Here is a 24,571-nt window from a genome sequence, read left to right on the forward strand (position 1 = left end):
GCCTGATCACAGTCTTGCATTTGATTTGCCACTGCCTGTGTTCCCTTTTATTAATCTCACTTGGACTGGTTTTCCACCGCTTAAAGGAGTCCTTCTTACCTTTTACAGCTTCCATTACTTTGTTTGTTAACCATGCTGGCCTCTTCTTATACCTGTTTGTGCCTTTCCTAACTTGTGGTATGTATTTTATCTGAGCTTCTAGGATTATAGTTTTAAATAGTCTCCAAGCTTCCCCAAGGGTTTTGACCGTATTTACCTTTCCTTTCAGTTTCCCCCTCACATGCCTCCTCATCTCAGAGAATTTACCCCTTTTAAAGTTAAATGTGGTTGTGGCGGTCTTTTTGGGCAACTCCCTATTTATACAAACGGTGAAATCAATAACATTATGGTCACTGTTCCCAAGCGGCGCAATCACTTTTACGTCTCTCACCAAGTCTTGGGCATTACTTAGGACCAGATCCAGGATCGCCCCACCCCTGGTAGGTTCACATTGCTCAAGGTCCTTGTCTACAACACTGACTCCTTCCTTGGTGTCAAAACCAAACCAGATTAAACCCATTAAATCTCATCATGGCTCATCCGTATAGCAAACACTGTGCAATCACTGTCTATTGCCTCCACCTGGAAATGCATTCAGGTGTCCAAGTAAAACCTATACACAGTCTTCCAGGTCGCCATAGTTACAAAAAGGGTCTTCATCCCTCAAAAATCCCATATAAACTGGGTGAAAATCACCTTATCATCCCTACCCTTTCTAGCCTCTTGATTGCCTGTATTGTGTATCTGTGTGCGATATTTCCTAGTAAACAATATAAAATAGGTTTGCTTGGAGTCTTCTTTTCTGGATACAATTCGCTCTAACCAAGTCTCCCTCTTGCTGATTTCTCCATCTAAAAGAGGAGACACAAGCATTTCCAGTAACAGTAACAGTGAATCCATAATGGCTCAGCAACTGAATGGTTAAAGAAAGTACAAGAGCATCATGAGTTTCCTTATCATTTATTTAAACAGAAGTGCACTCTTCTAAGCTTTCTATGAACTTAAGATATATATCTGTTTAGGATTGCACTATTATTGTATTTTCTTCCAGCACCAGCATGGTGTCGTAGTTAAGAGCAGTGGACTCTAATCTGGAGAACTGGACCCAGTAAACTCCACATGAAGCTTACTGGGTGACCTGGGCCAGTCATAGTTTTCTCTGAACTCTTTCAGCCCTACCTACTTCACAAGGTCCTGTTGTGGGAAGAGGAAGGAAAGGCGATTGTAAATTGCTTTGAGATCTGTTAGGGTAGAGAAAAGTGGGGTATAAAAACCAACGCTACTGCTGCTTCTTTTCAGCCAAAGCTCCCAAAGTGTCCTGCAGCAATGGAAAATACAAATACATAAACATATATATTTATAATACTTATCTATACTAGGGACCTATGACAATTTTGCCTGCTCTCACAGGATTTCACTTTATCTACTTTTTGACTGAGCAATCATCTTTTCCTTTATTTCTTGGTTTTTTCTCTGGCTGTCCCACCCAGTCACTTGAATGTATTTGGATATGTGCAAAGTATGCTGTGGAGTCTTGTGAGCAAAAATTCTACATTGTGAACTACTTGTGTTAAAGTTGTGAGTTACTGCATAAATTAGCTTGCTCTGGGGCCATTTTTCCTGAGCTAAGACAAAAATGTGTGAGCCAGAGGCTAAAAAATTGTGAACTAGCTCACACTAACTCAGCTTAAAGGGAACAGCGGACCCAGCCTAGGGAACTGAAGGGAGAGACTAAAATTCCTTCTTATGTTTTTTTTTTTAAAAAATGACACACGAGAAGCTGATGGTAGTTCAAAAACAACAACAACAGTTTTATTTAACTTTGAGGGGAAATGGTCAGTTTGGAATCAGGTATCTTTGTTCTCTCACCATTTTCTAGACCTCAAACAGTTTCCATGGAGGGGGGCACTATATGACCTACTAGGGAGATCCAAATTAATAGAAGGGAAAATTTTGGAAAGGATGTTGAAGTGGCAGGTTTTGGCAAGAACCAGGATGTGGCCCTCTAGACTTCTTCCCTGCCCCCACCAATTAAAGTTGCTGGGTGACCTTGGGTCAGTGATGTTCTCTCAGCCCCACTTACCTTGCAGAGTGCTTGTTGTGAGGGGAGGAGGAGAAGGTGATTGTAACCTGCTTTGATACTTCTGTCGGTAGAGAAAAGTGGGGAATAGGAGCCTGCCCTTCTTCTTAAGAGAGCCAGTTTGGTGTAGTGCACAGACTTGATTCCTTACTCCTCCACATGTACCTGCTGGTATGATCTTGGGTCAGTCATAAATCTCTCAGAGCCATTCCTCTCAGCCCCACCTACCTCACAGTGTCTGTTGTGGGGAGGGGAAGGGAAAGGAGATTGTAAGCTGCTCTGAGAATTCAAGTGAAGGCCGGGATATAAATCGAATCTCCTCCTCTTTTTTCCTTGGAAGATTGTGCTTAATGCTTAGATCAGCCCTAACTGTGTATTTGCATGTGGAGGGGATTCAGGTGTTGTTTGGGAACAGTATAAAATTTATATTTTGAGGAAACAAAACCTGGGTTAAGAAATGTCAACTATGATATCTTGTTTTCTTGTAACCTTGTATATCTTTCCTGTGTGTCCTTGATAATAACTAATCAAATAGGCTATACGTGATTCACAAACAGCCATGTTCTTTTAGTTACAAAATTACTTGCTCCTGTATACGGCTAATTTTCTTCATTAAAAACTATCAGGAGGAATGTGTTTTATCTCCCTCTTTTTAGTAAACTTTAGTTAAATTGTTAAGGAAGATGATAAAAACATGCCAATGTTGCTAATGTCTGCGGGATTATCACAACATGCAGACCTAGGACTTTCAAAACGTGGCATTAGGGCCAAACCAGACTTGACCCTGGTCTTCCAGTTTTTAAAATGCTAGTTTGCTAACCCCATGTAGTTGCTTTGTAGATGGGGAAGGTTCTTTGGGGGAAAAGGTTGCTTAACCTCTTGTACAATTTATAATGTTTCTCCTAATATAAAATGCTTACTAACTTTCAAGAGTCAATTGTAGTTTCTAGTATACTGTTTAAACTTTCACAGAGATGATGTTTACAAATTAATATTGATCCTTGAATCTAACATACATTTTCTGCAGAAAAATAATGGCATTTGCACCTCCTAAAAACCTGGAAGGCCCCAAGATGCAAACTAAGATGAGTGCCTGGACCCCCCTGAATCATCAGCTCATGAATGACAAGGTAAGCACCATACAGATGTATAGGAATGGGCCATTGATTCATTCCACCCCCTTAATTCTGCAAACACAGAGGATTCTGGTATGCTGTACAGCAGTATTATGTGATGATGCCATTTCATGTAACATGTTAGAAAACACCATCCATATGCAGTTAGACTTGTTGGAACCTTTTAGCCCTTTGACAGATTCAGGAAAGTCCCAGTTCTATTTTGAGAATATTTTGCCCCGACCAGAATTCTTAGGCCAAATTATTCTCACAGAATTTTTGAATTCCACTTTGAGTTTTGTTCTGTAGAACACTCAGCCTTGGTCATGATCATCTATCATGGACCCTGTTCTGCAAAGAGTAGGACAGTTCCCATAAGTCTGCTCCAGCCAAGGCTTTGATTCCTAGACGTGGCTATTAGCCATGGTGACTGAGGGGAACGTCCTCATTCAGAGGCACTAAACCTCTGAATTTCAGAGCCAGGAGGCAACATCAGGGGAAAGTCTCAGCCTCTATGCCCTGTTGTTGGCCAACCAGTTCCTCTGGACATTGTGTTAGACAGTATGCTGGACTAGGTGGTCTGATCCATCTGGGCTCTTCTTATATCCTTAAGGCTTCCTGGCTTAATATAAGATAATACAATGTAGAAATTATACCTTTGAAGGACTACTTAGAGATGATGTGGTGAAGATATCAAGCAGCTACCTGTTCAGAGTGTTTTTGGCACAGTTTTGAAACAAAGATGAATAGGAAAGCATCAGACTGGTGGATATAGTGCAGCTGATGAAGTGAGCTCTGATTCATAAAAGCTTATGCTATAATACATTTTCAGAGCTATCCTGGACCAAGTTGCACCCTTCTAAGTCCACTGAAGTCAATGGGCTTAGAGGGATGTAGCTTGGTTTAGGGGGGCACGAGGTCGGCCTTGAAGGTGACATTGGGTTCTAGTTTTATTTTGCTGCTATAGATTGTTCTTGGTGAACATTACAAAGGTTCTTTGTTTTGTGCCATTTTTGGTGGATAAAGTCAATTCTGAATTATAATTATCTGTACCTAAGCGCCAGTATGGTATAATGATTAGAGTGCTGGACTAGGGCTGTGTAGCCTTGGGTTTAAATCTCTATTCAGCTGTGTGCTTATCTCAAAGACTAGCCCACCTTGCAGAGTTGTTTTGAGGATAAAATGCGGACAGGAGAACAGAATGTGCCTTTCTGAGCTTCTTAGGAATACTAGGAGTCTAATGAATTATAAAGAATTTTAATGGACTAGCTTTTTTAAAAAAAAGAAAAGAAAAGAAACCCCCCAACATTCACCTTTTCCCTGACTTTCCTATTTCTGGGTGAGTTAGAAAGATGATCCCAGCTGATCAAAGATTAATTACTGAAAAGGACAACATCACAATGCCTCATACCCAATTAGATCTGTTTAGGTGATGATATCATTGAAGTAAAGTGAGGAGGTTTTAGTGTTAGGGCAATGTAAATGAATGAATGTAAACATTTTCACAAAGAGTGACAAAGTATAGTTCTGGTAGTGACAGTGAGGCAGATCCAACCAACCTCTAAGTAGCCTTTCTCCAATTTAAGTGGCTTTTTCTCCAACAGAAGAGCTACTTAAGTTGAAGGAAGTCACTTTAGACTGGAGGAAGACTTCAAACCTGAGCCAAAAGGAAAAGCAGGGTATAAATATTCTGATAAATAAATGAATAAACTTTGCTCAGTGGAGTAGTTGGATAGGGGCAGGATTCACCTCAGTGTCTGATACTGTCAGGAAATAAAAAACAACAACAAATAGAGTGGATAGGTTCCTGACTGAGGAATCAGAATAGAAATAGCAAAATATCTGTTATAGCTATTTCAAATCCAGTGAGATTTTTTCCTTTTGCAAGTATTCAGGAAAATGCTGTGAATGACTTTGAATGTTCATAGATTATGAAATGATACCTTCTGTCATTAGCAGAGCTTATAAAATTGTAGCAGTTGAGCAATCTCAGCTTTCTATCCTGCTGCACCTCCCTGTGGGTGCTTGGCGGGGAAGGCAATGTGGTGCCCTTAGCATCTTGAGCATGCACACTAGCAACAGGTCCCTCCAAAAAGCAGTGAGAAATTATATGCAGTCTATATTCTTGGGGCTTGGTGGGGGGCACTGGCCACACTGATGGACCTCCTGACACAGAGTGTTGGACTGGATGGGCCATCGGCCTGATCCAACATGGCTTCTCTTATGTTCTTATATGGGAGTTTAAATCCAGTGGGTTGAGTTGTCTGACCCATCTGGGGGTCCCAACCCACAAACTGAAGACCACTGTTCTGAATAACCTTTGGTAAACCCTGAGCCCAGTTTCACCTAAAGGGATAAAAGTTTGAACCTGTTGTGCTAAAAAGAAACCCTGGAGAAGCTATACTGGCGTCTGGTTATTTCTTAAGGGATTAACTTACATGCACTTTGTTTCCTAATGAAGAATGCCTTGACAAGAGGGGCTCCAGGTGGATTCATAAGAGCTTGGAAAGCAAACATTGTTTGTTTCTGTGATCAAAGCCCCTGAGTCTGGCTTTGAGCAATGCAAACAACTCCCTCGCTTTCCCACTTAAAATACTTGAACCAAAATGTGATCCTTGGGCCATTTATCATTTCATGAAACAAACAAAAAAAAGATTGTGAAACACCACCACAACAGAGGCTGCAGGCTGGCATGGGCGATGGCTCATTCAGACAAATGTCTTGAGGATACATGGAGGGAGAAAACCCATTAAAGCATTTAGATTTAGTTTTTCACTTCTCCACACAAAGGCAGAGGCATAAGCATAGCCTGTGTTGAGTCAGCTGTGGCTGGCAGCAGTCTTCTGGAAAAAGGGAAAAAAGAAGAAATTGTTCTACAAGGATCTGTTAGGAACAACAAAGTGAAAGAAAATGATGCAATCTAAAATTACATCAGTTGCAGTGTTCTGCTCCTTCACCAAACATAATGCCCCACTGTTGTGATTGTGCAGATAGAGAGAAATTTTTCTGTCTCTCTTAACACTGGAACTCAAACCCATACAGAGGAGGAGATTCAGGAAAGACAACAGCATAACATAGTATATGGAATTTGCTGCTAGAACATGTGGGATGGTGGCTGCCTTCAGTGTCTTTAAAGAGAGTAATTAACAAAATCATGCACTAGAGGTCTGTTAACCTCTGTTAGCCACAATAACTAAATGAAAGCTCCAGGTTCAGAGGCAGAGTACCGAATACTGGGAACAAATAAATAGGGATGACCTGTTGCCTGCATGTGGGTTTCTGAGAAGCATCTGATGCTAGATAGGATGGATTCTTGGTGCAATAAGGCAAAGCTCATAAGAACATAAGAGAAGCCATGCTGGATCAGGCCAACGGCCCATCAAGTCCAACACTCTGTGTCACACAGTGGCAAAAAATTTTATATACACACATACACTGTGGCTAATAGCCACTGATGGACCTGTGCTCCATATTTTTATCTAAACCCCTCTTGAAGGTGGCTATACTTGTGGTCGCCACCACCTCCTGTGGCAGTGAATTCCACATGTTAATCACCCTTTGGGTGAAGAAGTACTTCCTTTTATCCGTTTTAACCTTTCTGCTCAGCAATTTCATCGAATGCCCACGAGTTCTTGTATTGTGAGAAAGGGAGAAAAGTACTTCTTTCTCTACTTTCTCCATCCCATGCATTATCTTGTAAACCTCTATCATGTCACCCCGCAGTCGACGTTTCTCCAAGCTAAAGAGTCCCAAGCGTTTCAACCTTTCTTCATAGGGAAAGTGCTCCAGCCCTTTAATCATTCTAGTTGCCCTTCTCTGGACTTTTGTACTTTTACTTTTGTAAAAAGCTCTTGTACTTTTGATCATGTGGGATCCCTTTGCAAGCTGATGAGTACTGAGAAGAAAAGTCACCTTGCTACAGGCCCCCCCATACACACCTAAGTTGTTGTATGAATCAGTCCTAAGACTTCAAATTGTCTACATAGGAATTGCTGCTTCAGACTAATTTCTTAATGTCCTATTTTTCTTCTTTGTTATGTGTGTTCTATACAGGTATTTGAAGAAAGAAGAACCCTGCTGAGGAAATGGGTAATTTTTTCTCTCTTAATTGAGCCCCGGATCTCTGCAGGTTTCCGGACTTATTGACATATGAGTGGACTGCATTGAGAAATCTGATGGGTGTGTGTTCCAGGGTCCAAAGTCATGGGGGTTTGTTAGTTTGAGTAGGTGCATAGTCACTATTACTTCATTCTCTAGCTGTAGCTTCCCAAGAGATCTGGCTGGTCACTTTTGGAAAGAGAATCTGAACTAGGTGGACCTTCGTTCCACTAAAGTAGCTCTTGTGTCTACAAAAGGCATTAACCATGGTGGAAATTCCACCCTTTTCCCATAAGGGCTCAGGGCAGATTCCAACATATCAAACAGTTAAAAACCAACAATACATCAATAGATAAACAGTAAAATAGTTAAACAATTAAAACATATTAAAAGTTAAAAGTTTAAGACAATTGACAATTGAGCCAATTTAGAGTGTCCTATGGATTCTGTGGTTCAGTGTTTGCAAAAATGTATATACTCAGAAAAGTCAAGTCAAGTCAAGTTAGCCTTTATTGGCATAAAATATATAGATATATATATCAGAGCAAATTGGTTAAAAAAAGATAAAATGGAACAATTGCATACATATACAACAGGAAAAGCATAAACAAACTATTTCTATGAGATCCTCTGGCGTGCCTTTAAAACAGAATAAAGAAACTTAGCCACTTTCTCAGTGACACTAGATGAAGTATAGTTCAAAAGACTATAGACTATAGACCTTAAGTGCATCAGAACAATCAACCATGCTAACTAAAAGAGGATGTAAATACTTGTGACGAAGATCTGTATACAAATTATAATAAAGAAGAATATGAGTAACTGACTCCACACATATTTGCTTACAGAGGCAGTATCTGACTGAGTAGGCTGTCTTGTTAGATCTGCCATAAAGAATGGCAGAGGGCATGGCATTGCATCTGGCAAGGGAAAAACCTCTATGCTGCTGTGGCACCTGCAAGATGGATAGATATGAGGCCATTTTCCCAGTACTAAGAGAGATCTCAAAATTCAATGGGGTACCCAGAAAAGTCATTTGCTTGAGGCTGTCCTTCTGCTACAAAACATGCAGCTCACCTTTCCCCCTCTTTCCTGCTACCCCAGTTTGATAAATGGACAGACAATCAGAGGCGAAGAGTTCTGATGGATCTGTTAGAGCACTGTTCTCTGTCACAGTTGAAGTTCTGTGTCAAGCAGCTACACGATCGTGTGCCAGTTGAAGCTCTGGATTTCACCACGAAGCTCCCCAGGGCATTGTCCCTGTACATCTTTTCTTTCCTGGACCCTCGGAGTCTCTGTCGATGCACCCAGGTAAAACGAAACAGGCATGAAGTTGACATGTGGAAGGAGTCAGCGCAGAGAGACGAAGCAACTGGGTATGTTTAGCCTAGAGAAAAGGAGCTTAAGGGGGATATGATGTCTTCTGATAAGGGAGTTTAGGCAGGCTAGAATTTATCCACCGAGGCAAAAAGCAATGACTTCAGTTGGATCAACACAGCCTTTCCTAATAGGAACTTGTCCAATGAATGAAATTCCCTAGACCCTCAACTGGCCAGTTGCTCTTCTAGTTGGGGATTTCATTGGACAAATTTCTGTTGAAAAAGACTGAGTTACAGAGTGCTGCATCAGTGGATGTGGTGTGGAGCAGGGAGAGGCTTACCACAACCCCAACCTGTGCAGAAGGCCAGTTCACATATGTGATGGCATTGCTGTATTTCTGCCATGCAGACACCCTCAAAATTGTGTTTGCATAGTGGGGTGAACCAGAAGCATACATATGTACAGTTGGCATACAGTTGATCTTATTGCAAGTTCAAAATCCCTTTTTGGGTTTGCCATGAGCACAGGAATTACAGCAATTATTTGTAACTGAATATGTGAGGGTTTCCATTTTAGATATTATTTTATCCATATGGATTGTAGACAAGCCCAAGCCCAAGGACTTGCATTTATGCATTTTGTGCCGCTGTCATATCTTTGACTCAACCTGTGATTTTGGCTAGAAGATCCTGTCAGCCATGTAAGCCTTGTCTCCAAATTAACTGCAGTTACTAGCAATGTTAAGTTGTATCTGAGGGCCTTGAGGCAGATTTTCCATCTAGATGATGTGCTTAAGGTGTTTGCTACAATAGCATCCTTGAATAATTATGGTTCATTTGGTGTTCCTAGGTGAGCTGGCACTGGAAATACTTGACTGAGTTGGATCAGCTGTGGATGCGGAAATGTCTGCGTTTTGGGTGGTACATCAACTTCTCTCCAACCCCATTTGAGCAGGGAATCTGGAAGAGACATTACATTGAAATGGTGAAAGAGTTCCTCGTTACCAGGCCTACGGTACCCTTGTAATCCTTGAAAGATAATTGTGGAAGATAAGCCAAAAGCTTCTAGCTTAGCTTGATAACTTTCCATACACTAGGTGTTTCTGACATAGAGATCATTCAAACTTACATAACACCCCCCCCCCACTAGCATTCTGAAGTGGTCTAGTCTTAGGAAACTGTAACATGCTTTTCCTAGAAGTTTTAGGTTGGGGCTGTGGCTTGGGATAAAGTGTCTGCTTGGCATACAGAAGGTCGCAGGATCTCCAGTTAAAAGGGCCAGGTAGGAGGTAATGTGAAAGTCCCCAACCTGAGACTCAAGAGCTGCTGCCAGTCAGAGTAGACAATACTGCCATTAATGAGAATGGTCTGAAATAGTATAGGGCAGTTGTATGTATTTGCTCTCAAGGTACTCAGCTAAAAGTTCCATGCAAACATGACACTGAACTGTCTCTTCAAAGTATCAAACAACAGATGGCAGGCAAACCTTGGGAGCTCACTTTGCAGTGCCATATTGTTGTCTTTATGGTGGTGTGGTGGTCACTTGGACTCACAAACAATCACATGGAGATTAAAACCTCTTTGGCTGAATTAAAGCAGTACATACACCACTAAATCACAGCACTGATTGATAATTGAATGCTCCCTCAAAACGTTCAGTCTTTCTGGGCATAGTTCTCAATCCCTAAGGGAGATATTGAGGTTTATGTATTGGTTCCAAGTGAAACCTTTTATTCCCCAAGCCAATAAACAGTTGAATTAAGTTTCAGAGTTTCTAACCCAGAGCTTTGCCAAAATAGGGGAAAGCAAGTTGCATTGAACTCCAAATCAGAAAGATTCAGGAGTTATAGGGTATGACCAGCTTATATAGGAGCTATTACATGATTTTACTGAATCTTCAGATTTGTGTGATATGATACTGCTCTGAGCATGGTCTAATACAGGGGTGGCCAACGGTAGCTCTCCAGATGTTTTACATCTACAACTCCCATCAGCCCCAGCCAGCATGGCCACTGGCTGGGGCTGATGGGAGTTGTAGGCAAAAAACATCTGGAGAGCTACCGTTAGCCACCCCTGGTCTAATAGATGCAGTTTTCATAACGAAAGTTTTTCTGGGCATCCAGTCAACTTTGTGGCATTATTCTTTGTGATGAGAGCCAGTCTGGTGAGAGATCAACCTTTCATAACTAATTATAACAATAAACAATATATCTCTTCATTATGGGTGGCCTGTTCCTTCAAGGAGAAAGGAAGAGGAAGTTCTGTAAGTAAGATGCAGTCAAGCCTTGCATGTCAAACATCTCTATAAATCCCATATATGAACTACGCAGCTTATTTGATTAATACCACATTCCATCACAATGTTGCCACAATTGTAATCCTTTGTAGGCTTCCAGTTGCTCCATTTGAAAATGGTACAGCAAGAGCAACCAAAAATGATGCAAAGGTTGGAGCAGTTTCCAAGAAATAATGTTGAAGTGTTTAAGACTTTTTAGTTAAGAATAAAGACAACTATGATAAAACATAAAATTAAATGTAAAGAGCTTGAAGTCATCCATCGCAGTTGATTTCACTGCAAAACATTAGTAAATGGAACTCAACTGCAACAATATGTGACAATGGCCACTAGCTTAAAGAAATTTGAAAGGAGTGTATTGATTGTTATTAGTCATGATGGCTAAAGGGAACTTTTTGTTCAGAGTCAATCTAAATTTAAAGTACAGGCCATGGAGGAGAGCTGTTGCCTTCATACCTGTCATAAGGCAGGTCAGACAGGTGAGCAGGATATGAGCAGAGCTATACAACAGAGTCTAGTCCAGTCACAAGCCAGAGATTTGTTACCAGATGGGTTGTCCAGATAGCATACTTAGGAGGCCCAAGGGTCTTTCACAGTCCAGAAGTTCACAGAGCTGAAGTCAAAGTCCAAGAGGTGGCCCACAAGTGAGGCATGGTCAGGAGCTGCAGGCTGGTCTCAAACTGAGGATCACCTGCTCCATCAGAGCTGGGTGCTGGTGGATCTGAGTCAGCTGCTGATTGTGAACCTTGATGAACCTGCAACTTCTTTTCTGCTGGCTGGCTGCATGAAGCTCCTTTCCTCCCAAGGAGTCCCTGCTGCTGCTGAGTTCTGTCTGATCCAGGACATCCAGCTCTAGCTGACCCACAACAATACCCTATTTATGGGTAGGTTTGCCAGGTCCATCCTGGCAAATGGTGGGGGGTGGGAGGGTCTTGCTGATAGCAGCAGGGAGATCCATCCACCATACAGTGTTGTGTCCATGTTACTGTCCACGTGACCCAGAAGTGATGTCATTATGTCTAGGATGTCGGGGTGACGTTCTGGTATGTGGGCAAAAACTCTATGGTAAATTTGGTTCCTACCATTGAGATTTTGCCCAGATCCTAGAGCATCGCCCCAACATCTTGGATGTGAAGACATCACTTTGCATCACATGGGCAGTGACATACATCACTGCACATCAGATGGATCTCCCTTTGGGGGGATAAGTTCTCCCCACCAGCTACCTGATCAATAGTGGGGAGATGGGGTCTGGCAGCAGGGGACCCCCTCCTCCATTTGGGGGAGGGGTGCTGGCAACCCTACTTATGGGCTTCCCATAAGTTTGGCCAATGTTGGGAAAAGGTGCTGGACTAAATGGACCTTTGTTCTGATCTAGGAAGGCTCGCATTTTTCTGTGCTACATAGTGGATGTGACAAACTCTAATCTCTTAAACTCATAGTGCCAAGTAGCTTGGTTTTGTGGTGTGCACTGTAGGTTGTCTAAAACAGCAACAAAGAGCAATTAGCTTTGTTACCTTTTGGGGGGTTGCTCCATTGTATGATTTTCTGGCTGTGGGTGAACTCACTATAGTGGCTAGCAGGGAAAAGATTTGTCACAGCCAAGGAACTAGGGAGGTTCTACAGCAGTTTGGGCTTTATTATTCCTACCTATCTTTTCTCCATTAGACCATTCCAAAAGATGACTCTGTGGTATTTGATGTTCAGCCAGTAGCTAAAGAGACCCCTGAGGTGAAACAGTCCTTGTCCTCAATCCTTCAATTTGGAAAGAAGATGGACAAGGAGAAGAGAGGGCTCCCCCCATGGCGTTCTTCAGATAAACATCCAATGGACATCATCAGATTCAATTACTTGGACAACTATGATCCTATTGAGCAAGCGAGACAAGCGTAAGACATACTGTGACATCCTACTTCTTTCTTTTTGTCAAACTAAATTATTAACAAAATGAGGGAAGTGACAACAGTGTCTTATTCATCCCCAAGAGAGCAGTGGTGTAGTAGTCATGGTTCATAACTTATCCAGCAAAGAGGTTCTTGCTGGAAGAGGGTCTGCCTCTCCAGGAGTGGGCAGCTGCTCCAAGGAGGGCAGAATGGTGCAGAACAACAAACCTGAAGCCTGGGAAGACAGGAGTGTGGCTGTGTAGGTCAGCCTCCGAATGGACAAGAGCTCATTGGGACAAGCTCGGGGTAGGTGGAGACAGGAGTGGATCAGCAGGAGCAGCACCAAATCAAGCAGGCCTGGGGAGCACAGGGGGGCAGAGCAGAGCAAAACAGGTCTGGTTGGGCAAGTAAAGGAGGGAGGTACGGTATAAAAGATGGACACTACTGAAAGGCCAAGGAGGAAGTGGTCTGCTAGGTTCATTTGTGGATTGGCAGGGTGGGGGGAACCTTCAGCCAGGGGAAAGAAGCAGTTTGGGCTCTGGAACCCATTCTGAGGTCTAGGAAGCATCTTCATGGAAGGGGGAGCCACAGTAGAGAGCTGGGGCTTGGGCTAGGTGCAGGACATGCCTCACAGTGTTACACTTTTCCCCACTCTTGCAGCAGAAAACAAGGAGGAGGTCTAACCCGAGATATCAGCCAGGAGGCTTTTCAGAAAAAAAGGAAACCAAGCAGTGGGTCATACAAACTCCGGAAAGCAAAGTCATTGGCAAGTATTGCTGCATGTTGGCCTGTTCAGCTTATCAGCAAACTCAGTGGTGTGTGCAGCCCTCATACCACACAGCTTGGCAAATGAGGGAGCATCTTTACTAGGTGCAGCATTTGGATGAAAGTGATTGTATCCAAGCTATCAGCTTTTGTAGGCATGGACAGGGATGCATGCTAGGCTCTTTTGCCAGGCTAGATGACTGATTCTCACAGAGATGGAAAAGTATTAATCTAGGCTAGCCACCTGTGATTCTTGAATTCCTTAAACTTCAGTTGTCAGTTGGAGTCCAATGACACCTCTAAATCCCAACAATGTTTCATTCAAAGTTTGGATTCTCTGTTGTATCAAACCAGCACAGCTATCCCCCTCGATCTATCTTCAGTCGCTAGTGTTCAGTCTCCTCTTGCTTGGAGAGCCAGTTTGGTGTAGTGGTTAAGTGTGCAGACTCTTATCTGGAAGAGCCGGGTTTGATTCCCCACTCCTCCACTTGCACCTGCTAGCATGGCCTTGGGTCAGCCATAGCTCTGGCAGAGGTTGTCCTTGAAAGGGCAGCTGCTGGGAGAGCCCTCTCCAGCCCCACCCACCTCACAGGGTGTCTGTTGTGGGGGAGAAAGGTAAAGGAGATTGTGAGCCGCTCTGAGACTCTTTGGAGTGGAGGGCGGGATATAAATCCAATATCTTCTTAACATACCAACAATGTGCTAGATGCTGTACTGATGTCAGTAGTTCCTTCTCAGAGGACTTATGAGATATATTGGTCAGACAAAGGGGATTAGGGTGGAAGAGAGCATCAAGACTTGACATATGAGTAGTAGAGATGGGGTACAGCTGAAACAGAAAGGTGGAAATAAAATTACCTCTTTCCTGATCTCCCAGAATGAATATTTCTAAGCCAGAAGTTACCTTTCTTGCACAATGGCTACCTAACTAGCTTCCTAGTGCCTCCTTTTGGTACCAAGGACCTGCCTTCCTATCTCCACTTACATAGTGATAGTAATATTTTTAGAGGAGCCATAAAACAGCAAGTGCAAAAGTCTGAGAGGTGACTGCAAGACCTAGGGATGCAGCCAGAAAATTTTGGATGGTAGGGCAGGGGAGCTGGGGGGAGGGGGGTAGAGAGGGGAGGGGGGAGAAACATGAGTGTTGGAAGCTGCTGACAAAACAGCTCCCCCACTTGCAGCCAGCAGAAGAGGACTCTGCTTCAAGGGGGTGGAAGGCTGCTGTCCACGCCTCCTCCTCGCCCGCCACCCTTGTGACTCTACTGGCTTCCTCATCTACATAACTTGGGGGGGGGGAGGGGAAATCTCCAACTCTCTCTCTTTTGCATTTTGCTATTTTATTTTATTTTATTTTGATTTTTTTTTAAAAAACTATGTTTTTGCCCAGAAAAAAAGAAAATGAGACTGAAGCTTCCCTATGGCCAGGGTTATTTTGGAAACGCCACTCGCACCTTATACTTTAATTTTTTTATTTTAAAAGCTTTTTTCTGCAGGGGCAGCACCCATCTGTGGAAAGCATTGGCCCCAAATGCCCACTGGCTATGGGCCTGCCAAGACCTCTTGCAATGTTGGCAAAGATGTGCACAGTGCCTCTATGCACAGCTTGGCATCATAGGCTGACCTGGGGTTATGGCCAAGGTCCAAGGGCAGTGTTCTGCTTCCAGGGCCTCTGATGCTGATGTGTAACACATTTGGCATTACAGTACAGTTTCATTATGCAAGGGTAGAACAAGATTCCTAACCATATTGAGTGTGTGGGTGCTTTTGGAATAATAAGAAAGTGAAGTGTGAGTGCCATTGCAAAATGGCTGCCATGGAGTGGGGGGCGGCAATCAGCCACAAAAGGGCTACCTTGAGGATTAGGTCCTCTTCTAAAACATTGAGAGGTTCCAAGTCAAACATAATCCCATAATGGGGCTGCTGTTTCTGAGTGGATGCTCCTTTCAAACACAAGGGTGATCTTCTGAAGCACCTCCTGCTCCTATAAGGAACACAAAGCTTCACTTTTTGCTTTGGGGAAGCAGGAAACATATGAGCAGGTGCACCACTTTGAGGATCACTGGAGTAGAAGTTCCTTGTGTAGGTAGCTGGGTTGGAACATGATAGGATCATTTACCTAGGCATGTCTAGCTACAGACGCGTGTGCTTTCAGCGATGTACTTCTGTCACAGCAGGAAGGATCTCAACAAAGCTTTGTGGTTTAACCTGTTTTGCTTCCTTGTCCTTCAGCAGCCTTGTGCTGAGTTGCCAAGAATGCAGGAGGGTGGAAATCAGGTATATGAGAAACATTTGCTGCCTGCAGTCCTTTGCATTCTAGTCTCATTCCTGAAGGGTGGGGTCAGGACTTAAACCATGCCTGCCACGTCCTGCCATTTGTTTGTATGTTTCGCACCATCAGCACCCCTTCCTGATGTTTTAAGCTCTTGCATGCCTGCCCACCTAGTTCTCTTCAGGTTGATCCCTGCCAGTCATTACACTGCTTCTTTCTAAATGTAAGGATTAAGCCCTGCCTTACTTGCATTGTCTGTGTCTCCCAGCCACCTCTGGCTGCCTGTTAGGAAAATGGAAAGTGGTTCTAGCCTTTTCAGGCTGACATTTGACTGTTGACAGTTGTGCCGTTATCTGCCTTTATTGCTTCTGAATGGATTTCCAAGAAAGTGTTTTACTGCCTCTAGCTTTTCCTAGAGATTAAGCAAACAGATTTAAAGGTCTACAGCCTAGCTCTCACTGAGGTGGTCAGCCTGCATCTCGGCTACAGGTGGGGCCTGAAAACTTCCTATACAAACCTCAGATGTCTCCCCCAGATAGAAATTCAGCATTTCAGGTAACAAAAGTATGAATGGGACAAATATATGGTTTATCACATCCATTACCAGCCAGTTCACTCTGCAGAAGTGCCAAATTCATTTGTTTCAAGGACCAAATCTGACATAAATGTGACTTTGTTGGGCCGGGTCATACGTGACATACAAACATAAGAACATAAAAACATAAGAGAAGCCATGTTGGATCAGGCCAATGGCATATCCAGTCCAACACTCTGTATCACACAGTGGCCCAAAAAATCAAGTGCCATTAGGAGGTCCACCAGTGGGGACAGGACACTAGAAGCCCTCCCACTGTGCCCCCCAAGCACCAAGTACAACATACCAGAGAAGAAAATATTCATAAAGGACAGCAGCTGGTAACCTACGAGTTGGTGGGTCCTTACTGCATGGGCTGGGGGTCGAGGATGCAGAGGAAAATCCACAAGGGTAGGCAGGAGAGCCAGTTGCACAGTGTCGGGCAGATGCTCCTATGCTGCCTGGAGGGAGCAGATCCCTTCCCCAGTGGTGGCAGTTAATATCAAATGAAGAATTTTTCCAAGGGGACTCGCTATGACCATTGTTCTCTGTCATTGCCCTAATACCACTTGCAGCCATTCTCAACAGCACAGGCCTAGCATACTAGTTTTCAAAGACAGGCTCAAAAATTTCACACATTGTATATAGATGCCTTGAAAATGTATGGAAAGTCATAATCAGAGATTGATTCTTTACTAAGTACAGTTCAAATATTCAGGAAAGACATAGCAGTAGAATTTGGCCTTGACAAATGTTCAGCTTTAGCCTTTAATAGAGGATATCCTGTTATTGAGAAGAAATCAAGATGCCAAATAACATAAAAACACTGGACTTTGAAGAAAACTACAAATATCTTTGCATTTTGGAAGCTGATAACATGATCAAACATTCCCTTGTTAAGAACAATACACCCAAGTACTACCAAGGAGTTAAAAAACTCTGCACTTTGTTTTATTGTTTTATCGTTTGCTGTGAGCCGCCCTGAGCCATTTTATGGGAAGGGCGGGATATAAGTTATAGAATAAATAAATAAATAAAGATACTGCAAATGAAATTAAATGGAGGCAACATGACAAAGGCAACTAAAACATGGGGAGTTCCAGTTGTAAGATATACAGCTGGCATTATCAACGGGAAGTAAGCAGAATTAGAAGCAATACATCCCAAACCTCACAAGTTAGTGAGGATGCATCACTCACTACATGGTAGAAGTGGTGTTGATTGTCTTTACTTACCAAGAAAGTTAGGTGGAAGAGGTCTCCTGAAAGTTAGCAAGCAGTTGAAGAAGAAAAAGGAGCACTGAATGACTACAAGAAAAGCAAAGAGAAGCTTCTAGTTGAAGTACACAAGGCAGACTTATTTAAGGTTACAAAATCCAAAGAAGATTACAAATAGATTGCAATCAAAACTGACTTGACAGCTAGAAGAAAAAGCACTTGTATGGGCAATATTTGAAAGACAGAGAGAATAAAGAAGATAACAAAAACACCTACAAGCAGTTCCAAAATGGACATTTGAAGAAAGAAATGGAAGGACTCATTCTAGCTGCTCAAGAGCAGGCATCCAAAATGAAAAGTTATGAAAGCCAAGGTTCAGAAGACTAGGGGTGACTTGGCAGGACAAAGGATGAAACAGACAACCACTTGCTCAGTGCCTGCAGTAAAATCGCTCGGACTATAAAGAACATCGCAATAGCCAAAAATTCATGGGCGCACAAACCAGACAAAATCATGGAGAATTATCAAACAAATTTTTTTTGCGTGTATAAACAATTTTAATTAGTAACATATGGTAGTAGAACTATATCTACAACTTATAAAAAGCTTAAGATAAAAAAAACATCATTCTACCCCACATCTTACTTTTCTCCCACCCCTCCCCCCAATAGTTGACCCCCGCCAGTGTTATTTTTTTTTTAAAAAAAACAGATATTAAAGGTACCTTTAACTATCAAGAAAAAACAAAAATTGATTAAGAAAAAGATCCCCCCTTCAAAAGTTATATTCTTGTCTTAAAGGTCTTAATCTTCAAAAATTGTCCAATGTCCTTTTATTTTCCACTCTTTTTCTACATATCTTCTGAATTTCTTCCACTCCCGATTAAAAAGTTCTAAATCGCAGTCTCTTAGTTTTCTTGTTAGCTTGTCCATTTCACTCCATGACATAACTTTTATAGTCCAGTCCCATTTTTCTGGTATTTTTTCTTGCTTCCACAACTGCGCATACAATGTCCTAGCAGCTGAGAGCAAGTACCATATTAAAGTTCTATCTTCTTTTGGAAATTTTTCCATTTGTAATCCCAGCAGAAAAGTCTCTGCTTCTTTGTTAAATTCATATCCTAGGATCTCAGATATCTCTTGTTGAATCATCTGCCAAAACATTTTAGCTCTTTCACAAGTCCACCACATATGGTAGAAAGAAGCTTCATGCTTTTTACATTTCCAACACCTATCTGGCATCTTATTGTTCATCTCAAACAAATTTTTTTTGGAACTTCTGATTACAAACAGATAAACATCTGAAGTATAATACCCCTAATATCACAATTGTAGAAAAAAAATGAGAAATAGGGTTCAGATCATTGACACTGCAATCCCAGTAGGCAGCAGAATAGAAAAGAAAAAACAGGAGAAGATCACAAAATATCAAGACCTATGAATAAAGTTAGACCACCTCTGGGAGAAGGTTACCATTGTGCTGTCACTAGAGTCCTTAGAACAATGCCTAGAGGTCTAAAGAAACCCCTGGATGTTTTGAGCATTGAGCATAAGAACATAAGGGAAGCCATGTTGGATCAGGCCAATGGCCTATCCAGTCCAACACGCTGCTTCACACAGTGGCCAAAAAAACACAGGTGCCACATCAGGAGGTCCATCAGTGGGGCCAGGACACTAGAAGTCCTCACACTGTTGCCCCTCCCAAGCACCAAGAATACAGAACATCACTGTCCCAGACAGAGAGTTCCAACAATACACTGTGGCTAATAGCCACTGATGGACTTCTGCTCAATTTGTTTATCCAGTCCCCTCTTGAAGCTGGCTATTCTTGTAGCTCCTGTGGCAAGTAACACCAACTCAGCTTCAGAAGACAGTGTTGCTTGGAACAGCAAGAATCCTGCCAATCCCGAAGACCTTGGCTAGATCTCAAATAGCAGAACACCATCTATCGGTCAAATATATGATTGTGACAATTCCCAATAATAATAATCTCTGCTACTTGATTGGAAGCTGAGCCATCTGGATCATGAGGCAGAATGAGGGGATGGAGCCGTGTGATTTTTATCAACTGTCCACTTGCAGTGGAGCCAGTATAAATCATTCACCGAAAGCTGCTTATTATCAATTGTTTCCATGGAGATTTTCTGCTCCAAGCCAAAGTTTCTTCCTTTCCCCAAATTCATCAATATTTATTTGAGAGATCATAACCATAATCAGTGTGACTGTTGTAATTCAGATTCTGCAAGGGTATAAGTTGTCCCAATTGTTTGCCAACTTGAAGGATAGACTGTTTCCATGCTTTCCTTTTCCTAACAGGGATTCCACAAAGATATTTTTAAAAATTGTGTACTTGATCACAGAATCAAATGCATGTTTATTTGGAAGTTCTATGGAGTTCAGTGGATTTACTCCCAAGTAAGTGGGATTGCAGCCTTAGCGCTCTTGCATGCTTTCACTTGGAATTTCGATGCTGAAGTGGTGTGTTTGGTTTGGCTGAGAAACTTGGATAACAGGAGAAGATTGTAGTTCCTGATCTGTGATAAGTAACCTGCATATCAGAACAAAACTATTATTTATGTTATTTCAGAAGAAATAATCTTCTTTGCTTTACTGTGAATTCCTGTTTATCTCCCTTATTTCCTAGATATCCCTCTCAGCAGACCTTGACTCACACTTGAAAGTTCCAGTTCGCCCAAGTTGGGCTACTCACCAGTCCTCTGGCTATCCTGTTACCAAAACAACAGCGAAGTTCCTTGCCCAAAGTGCCCAGTGGAATGCTGGGATACGACCAGCACCTGTTCGGGGTCCAGTCTCAAAGCTGAGCAAGAAGGGGAAGAAGGCTTTTGCAAGAACAACCAGAAGCTCACCAAGTCAGTAAGCTGTTCATCATTGGTTACAAATGAAAACTTCTTCCACCACACAGATTCCTTCTCCTTCCCTGCCATGGAAGGCTTTTAAAAAATAAATCAGGGATCTAGGAAATCCTGGTTTCCCCTTACAATTTAGCAACCTAACTATTTTTGAGCTTTTAAAAAAGCCCAGAGAAAGACATGGCTCCAGGGGCTGAGGCTGTGAAAATGCTGCCAACGTGGGTAGGACCTGCAAAAATGCACAGCTTCCTTTTCATTTGGTATTCAAAGATGTTTTGACTGAAATCTTTCCCAAAAGATCATACCCCAAACTTTTTGGGAAAGATCACAGCAAAGCAGAGGGTAGAATGGAGGTGGGACAGAAGCAAGACTAATGCAGATGTTCCCCAAAGCAGTGGTGCTGTAAGGAAGCACAGTCAAAAAATCTATGCGGAACACAGGTAGACTACACAGGTAGACTACAGGTAGATTTCACACAGTAAGCAGGATCCATCTATGCTTGCCAAAGAAGACACATTTAACAAGGTGGGGCTCCTGGTGAAGGGTCCCTGAAATGAAGTCCTAAGAACATTTTCATGGGTGTAAGACCTGCTGAATAAAATGCAATTTAATTCTAAGTATGCCTGCTGATAAGTGCTATCTATCTATCCATCATCAACCATCATCCATCTATCTATCCATCTATCCATCCATCCATCAACATTATATTCCGAGTTCGCTACAAGGTGCTGGTTATCACCTTTAAAGCCCTATATGGCCGAGGACCTGCCTACCTTAGGGACCGCCTCTCTCCACATGTTCCCCAGAGAGCACTAAGATCTAGCTCCCAGAGTCTTTTAAGGATCCCTGGACCAAAGGAGGCCAAACTGAAAGTAACGAGGGAGCAGGCCTTCTCTATAATGGCCCCCCACTGGTGGAATCAACTACCGGAGGAAGTGCGAGCCCTGCGGGACTTTAATCAGTTCCGCAGGGCTTGCAAAACCACCCTCTTTCTGCAAGCTTATAAGGAACCCTGAAAGCGACATCTAGCCATCGGAATATACCTATTGAACATAGCACCTTAATTTATTGTAGTTTTAAATTTTATGTTACTGTTTTAAATGTATTATTAACTGTATTTTATAATTGTTTTATATAATATCATGGTATACACCATGTCCTGTTAGCCGCCCTGAGCCTGCTTTGGCGGGGAGGATGGGATATAAATAAAATTTATTATTATTATTATTATGAAAGAAAGAAAAATCAAAGGAGAGGTGGGTCAGCTGGGGAAAGCCAGGTGAATCAGGTAGAAGTTCAGTGGCATCTTAAAGAGATTTTATTCTACCATAACCTTTCGTGAACCTTGTCAGAACTATCTTGGCTGTAGTTTGCAAAAGTTTACGATAGAATAAATTTCATTCCTCTTTAAGGCACCATTTATTTTTCTTCAACAGACTGACAGTACAGACCTCCAATATTCCATAGTCTTAGTCTGGAGTAGCTCTGTTTAGATTGCCCTGTAATGTTCCTGTCAATACATTGCATCCCATAAGTTTGCTTGCAGGGCTGGCCAGATACTTGAAATGTGGTCCAACTTCAAGTTAAATGCAGTCTGTTGAGTGATGGTGGTGGTGAGCTCTTTTCTTGACACATGGCCAGGCTAAGGTACAGAGGGGCAGCTGTACACAAAGGAGAAGGAGAAGCGAAGTGGGCAGTGGCCTGACAGCATTTTGGGAATGAAAGACACAGGCTACTCAACCGAGGGACTCCCATCCAAATACTAGCCTTGACCCTGCTTAGCTTCTGAGATCTGATGAGATCAGGCTAGCCTGGGCTATGGCAGGTACTTTGTTCAATAATAATGAAATAGCCTCACATATATCCAATCAAATAAAAATGGCTTAAGACAAATATACTGTTAATGTATACATAGGGAAGTTGGGAGAATTGAATGGCCAAGCTTTTAATGGCTGAAATGGTTACTTTCCCTTCAGTTCTTATGGTTCATTGTTCTGTCTCTCTGCCCATTACAGCATCATCACTCTTTGAAAGCCAACCATGGGAAGTTCCATCATCCAACCATGTTTCTGATTCAGACTAGGATGATGCAGAAAGGGGCATATATCCCAGCTGAATTAGTCTCTGAAGAGGAAGTGCTACTTTTGCTCAGTGTCCCAGAACCACAGGCCAGGCAGCTGGGATGAAAAGAAGAGTACAGAGGATAGTCCATGCATGGATGTAGCATGTCTGCACTTCAGTGATGGACCTATTGATAAAGCCCAGGGGTGGTTCTGGCTTCAGCTCAGCAAGGCGGGGGGAATCGCAGCTCTTGCGAACTCCCTGAATTGAGCAGATTGAGGGGGTCTGGGAAGCCCAAGTATCCAAGGAGACCCCTGGAGGGGGAGCCTTGACATCATGGGAAACGACATTCCCAGGGATTTTGTCGTCGGGCGAAGCCTGGTTCTTTATCCTGAAGCCTCACTGCGACAATCTCCATTTTGTATGGCACTAGCTGTATCTACCGGTAACAAAATACTTTCTTCTAATCATCTTTCTACTTCAGCTAATGAACTATACCTTGCAAGTAAGTTCACTCTGGAATGTAAGCTAGCAACTAAAGTCCTATTATAAAACCAAAATTTCAAAAAGAGGGGGAGGAGGCTAAAAGACCCGCCCCACAAGAGAGGCTTCTAAAATTAAAAGAACAAGCTTATAACAATTGGCTTTATTTCAAGTAAAAGGAATTGAACTGAGTATATAGTTGTGGATAGATCTGATTTAAAATTAAATAATTGCAATTGGACTACCAACATACTATACAAAACTTGATCAAAGGTGGAATGTGACTTTATATGAGAAAAGCTGGATTTCTGGATTTTCAATTTGGCACTCTGAACTTATTCTCTGATTTCTATTATCATATTGCTTATAACAGCAGGGAAGAGATGAATAATTCAAAAGATTTTATGGCTACTATACTCTCCATAAGTCAGGAACTTGGTCTTTTAGCAGAATTGGTAAAGGAACAGATGGAAAAATTCCTGGAGAATTGTAAAGAAATGGAAAATATGGAAAATATTCAAGAACGGTATCAAGGAGCACAAAATCTGCCTGAGAAGTGGGCAAAAGTGAAACGGCAATTGCCTGAGATTGCCTTGCCTGATTTTAAAATGAATGCAGTTTATGCACTTATGCAGGAGAAATGAAACCTACAGTTCACTGAGACAAAGAAAGGGGGGAATAACATCAATTCAACTCCAAAGCTTTTTGCAAAAATGCTCAGCAATGAAATAGAAAAATCAGTCGACTCAATTAAAATCTACAGCCTCAGAGCAAGTCCAACAACAAGGATTATGATTTGGAAGGCTTTCAGGAAGAAGAGAATATAAACTCTTACCATACAGTGGCTTGACATGAGCATAATATTATGGATCTGACATAACATCTTGGAATGGATATTCTGATTTTCAAACTAGGGGATCTTCATTTTTATTCAAACTATAAGAGATTATAAGACTATTCTCTAACAGGCACAATATTATGGGACTTAATTTTGAATTCCCCCCCCTTTTTTTGAGGGATTCTTTAAATCTAAAGCAGAATTATTTGGTTTTTTATTTTTCAAATTGAATGGGCAGCTTGTTTTCGTTTGGTGTGATTTTCTGCAAAGCTCAAAATCATAATGAAGTTTAACAATCTGTTGCTTAAAAGGGGGGGGGGGGTTTAATGACTAACAACTTGTAAAACTTTTTAAAATTGAAATATACGCTAATGTAAGGCTAAAAAGTTAATCTTTTTAAATTAGAATTTGGACTATTGTAGCTAGAATTACATGCACACATACATATATATAAGGAAAGTGTGTACATACCTTTAATATTTTGCTTTTTCTTGAATGGTTGGTGAGGAGGTGCCCTTTGTTCATTCCCATGTATGGAGATGTCTGCCAATGAATTAATCCACTTTTTTCTTTGCTTTTCAGGGAAGTAAATGAGTACAATTTGATGGGAGTGAGATGAATCTTCCCTATAGATCAAGGTTCCCCTTTTCATTTAGTGTGAAGTT

At 42.0% G+C, this 24,571-nt stretch overlaps 1 protein-coding gene across 1 annotated transcript; it reads left to right on the forward strand.

Moving 5' to 3' along the window:
* The first annotated feature begins 3,139 nt into the window (after window positions 1–3,139).
* Window positions 3,140–22,640, forward strand: FBXO16 (F-box protein 16). The gene is given in 8 exon segments (XM_060248542.1): window positions 3,140–3,249; window positions 7,288–7,323; window positions 8,437–8,643; window positions 9,502–9,666; window positions 12,616–12,836; window positions 13,491–13,596; window positions 20,299–20,524; window positions 22,540–22,640. Coding segments are annotated over 8 exon segments (1,158 nt in total). The 5' UTR covers window positions 3,140–3,153.
* The last annotated feature ends 1,931 nt before the right edge of the window (window positions 22,641–24,571 follow it).

This window comes from Heteronotia binoei, chromosome 1 (genome assembly GCF_032191835.1).
Source record: "Heteronotia binoei isolate CCM8104 ecotype False Entrance Well chromosome 1, APGP_CSIRO_Hbin_v1, whole genome shotgun sequence".
Classification (NCBI taxonomy): domain Eukaryota; kingdom Metazoa; phylum Chordata; class Lepidosauria; order Squamata; family Gekkonidae; genus Heteronotia; species Heteronotia binoei.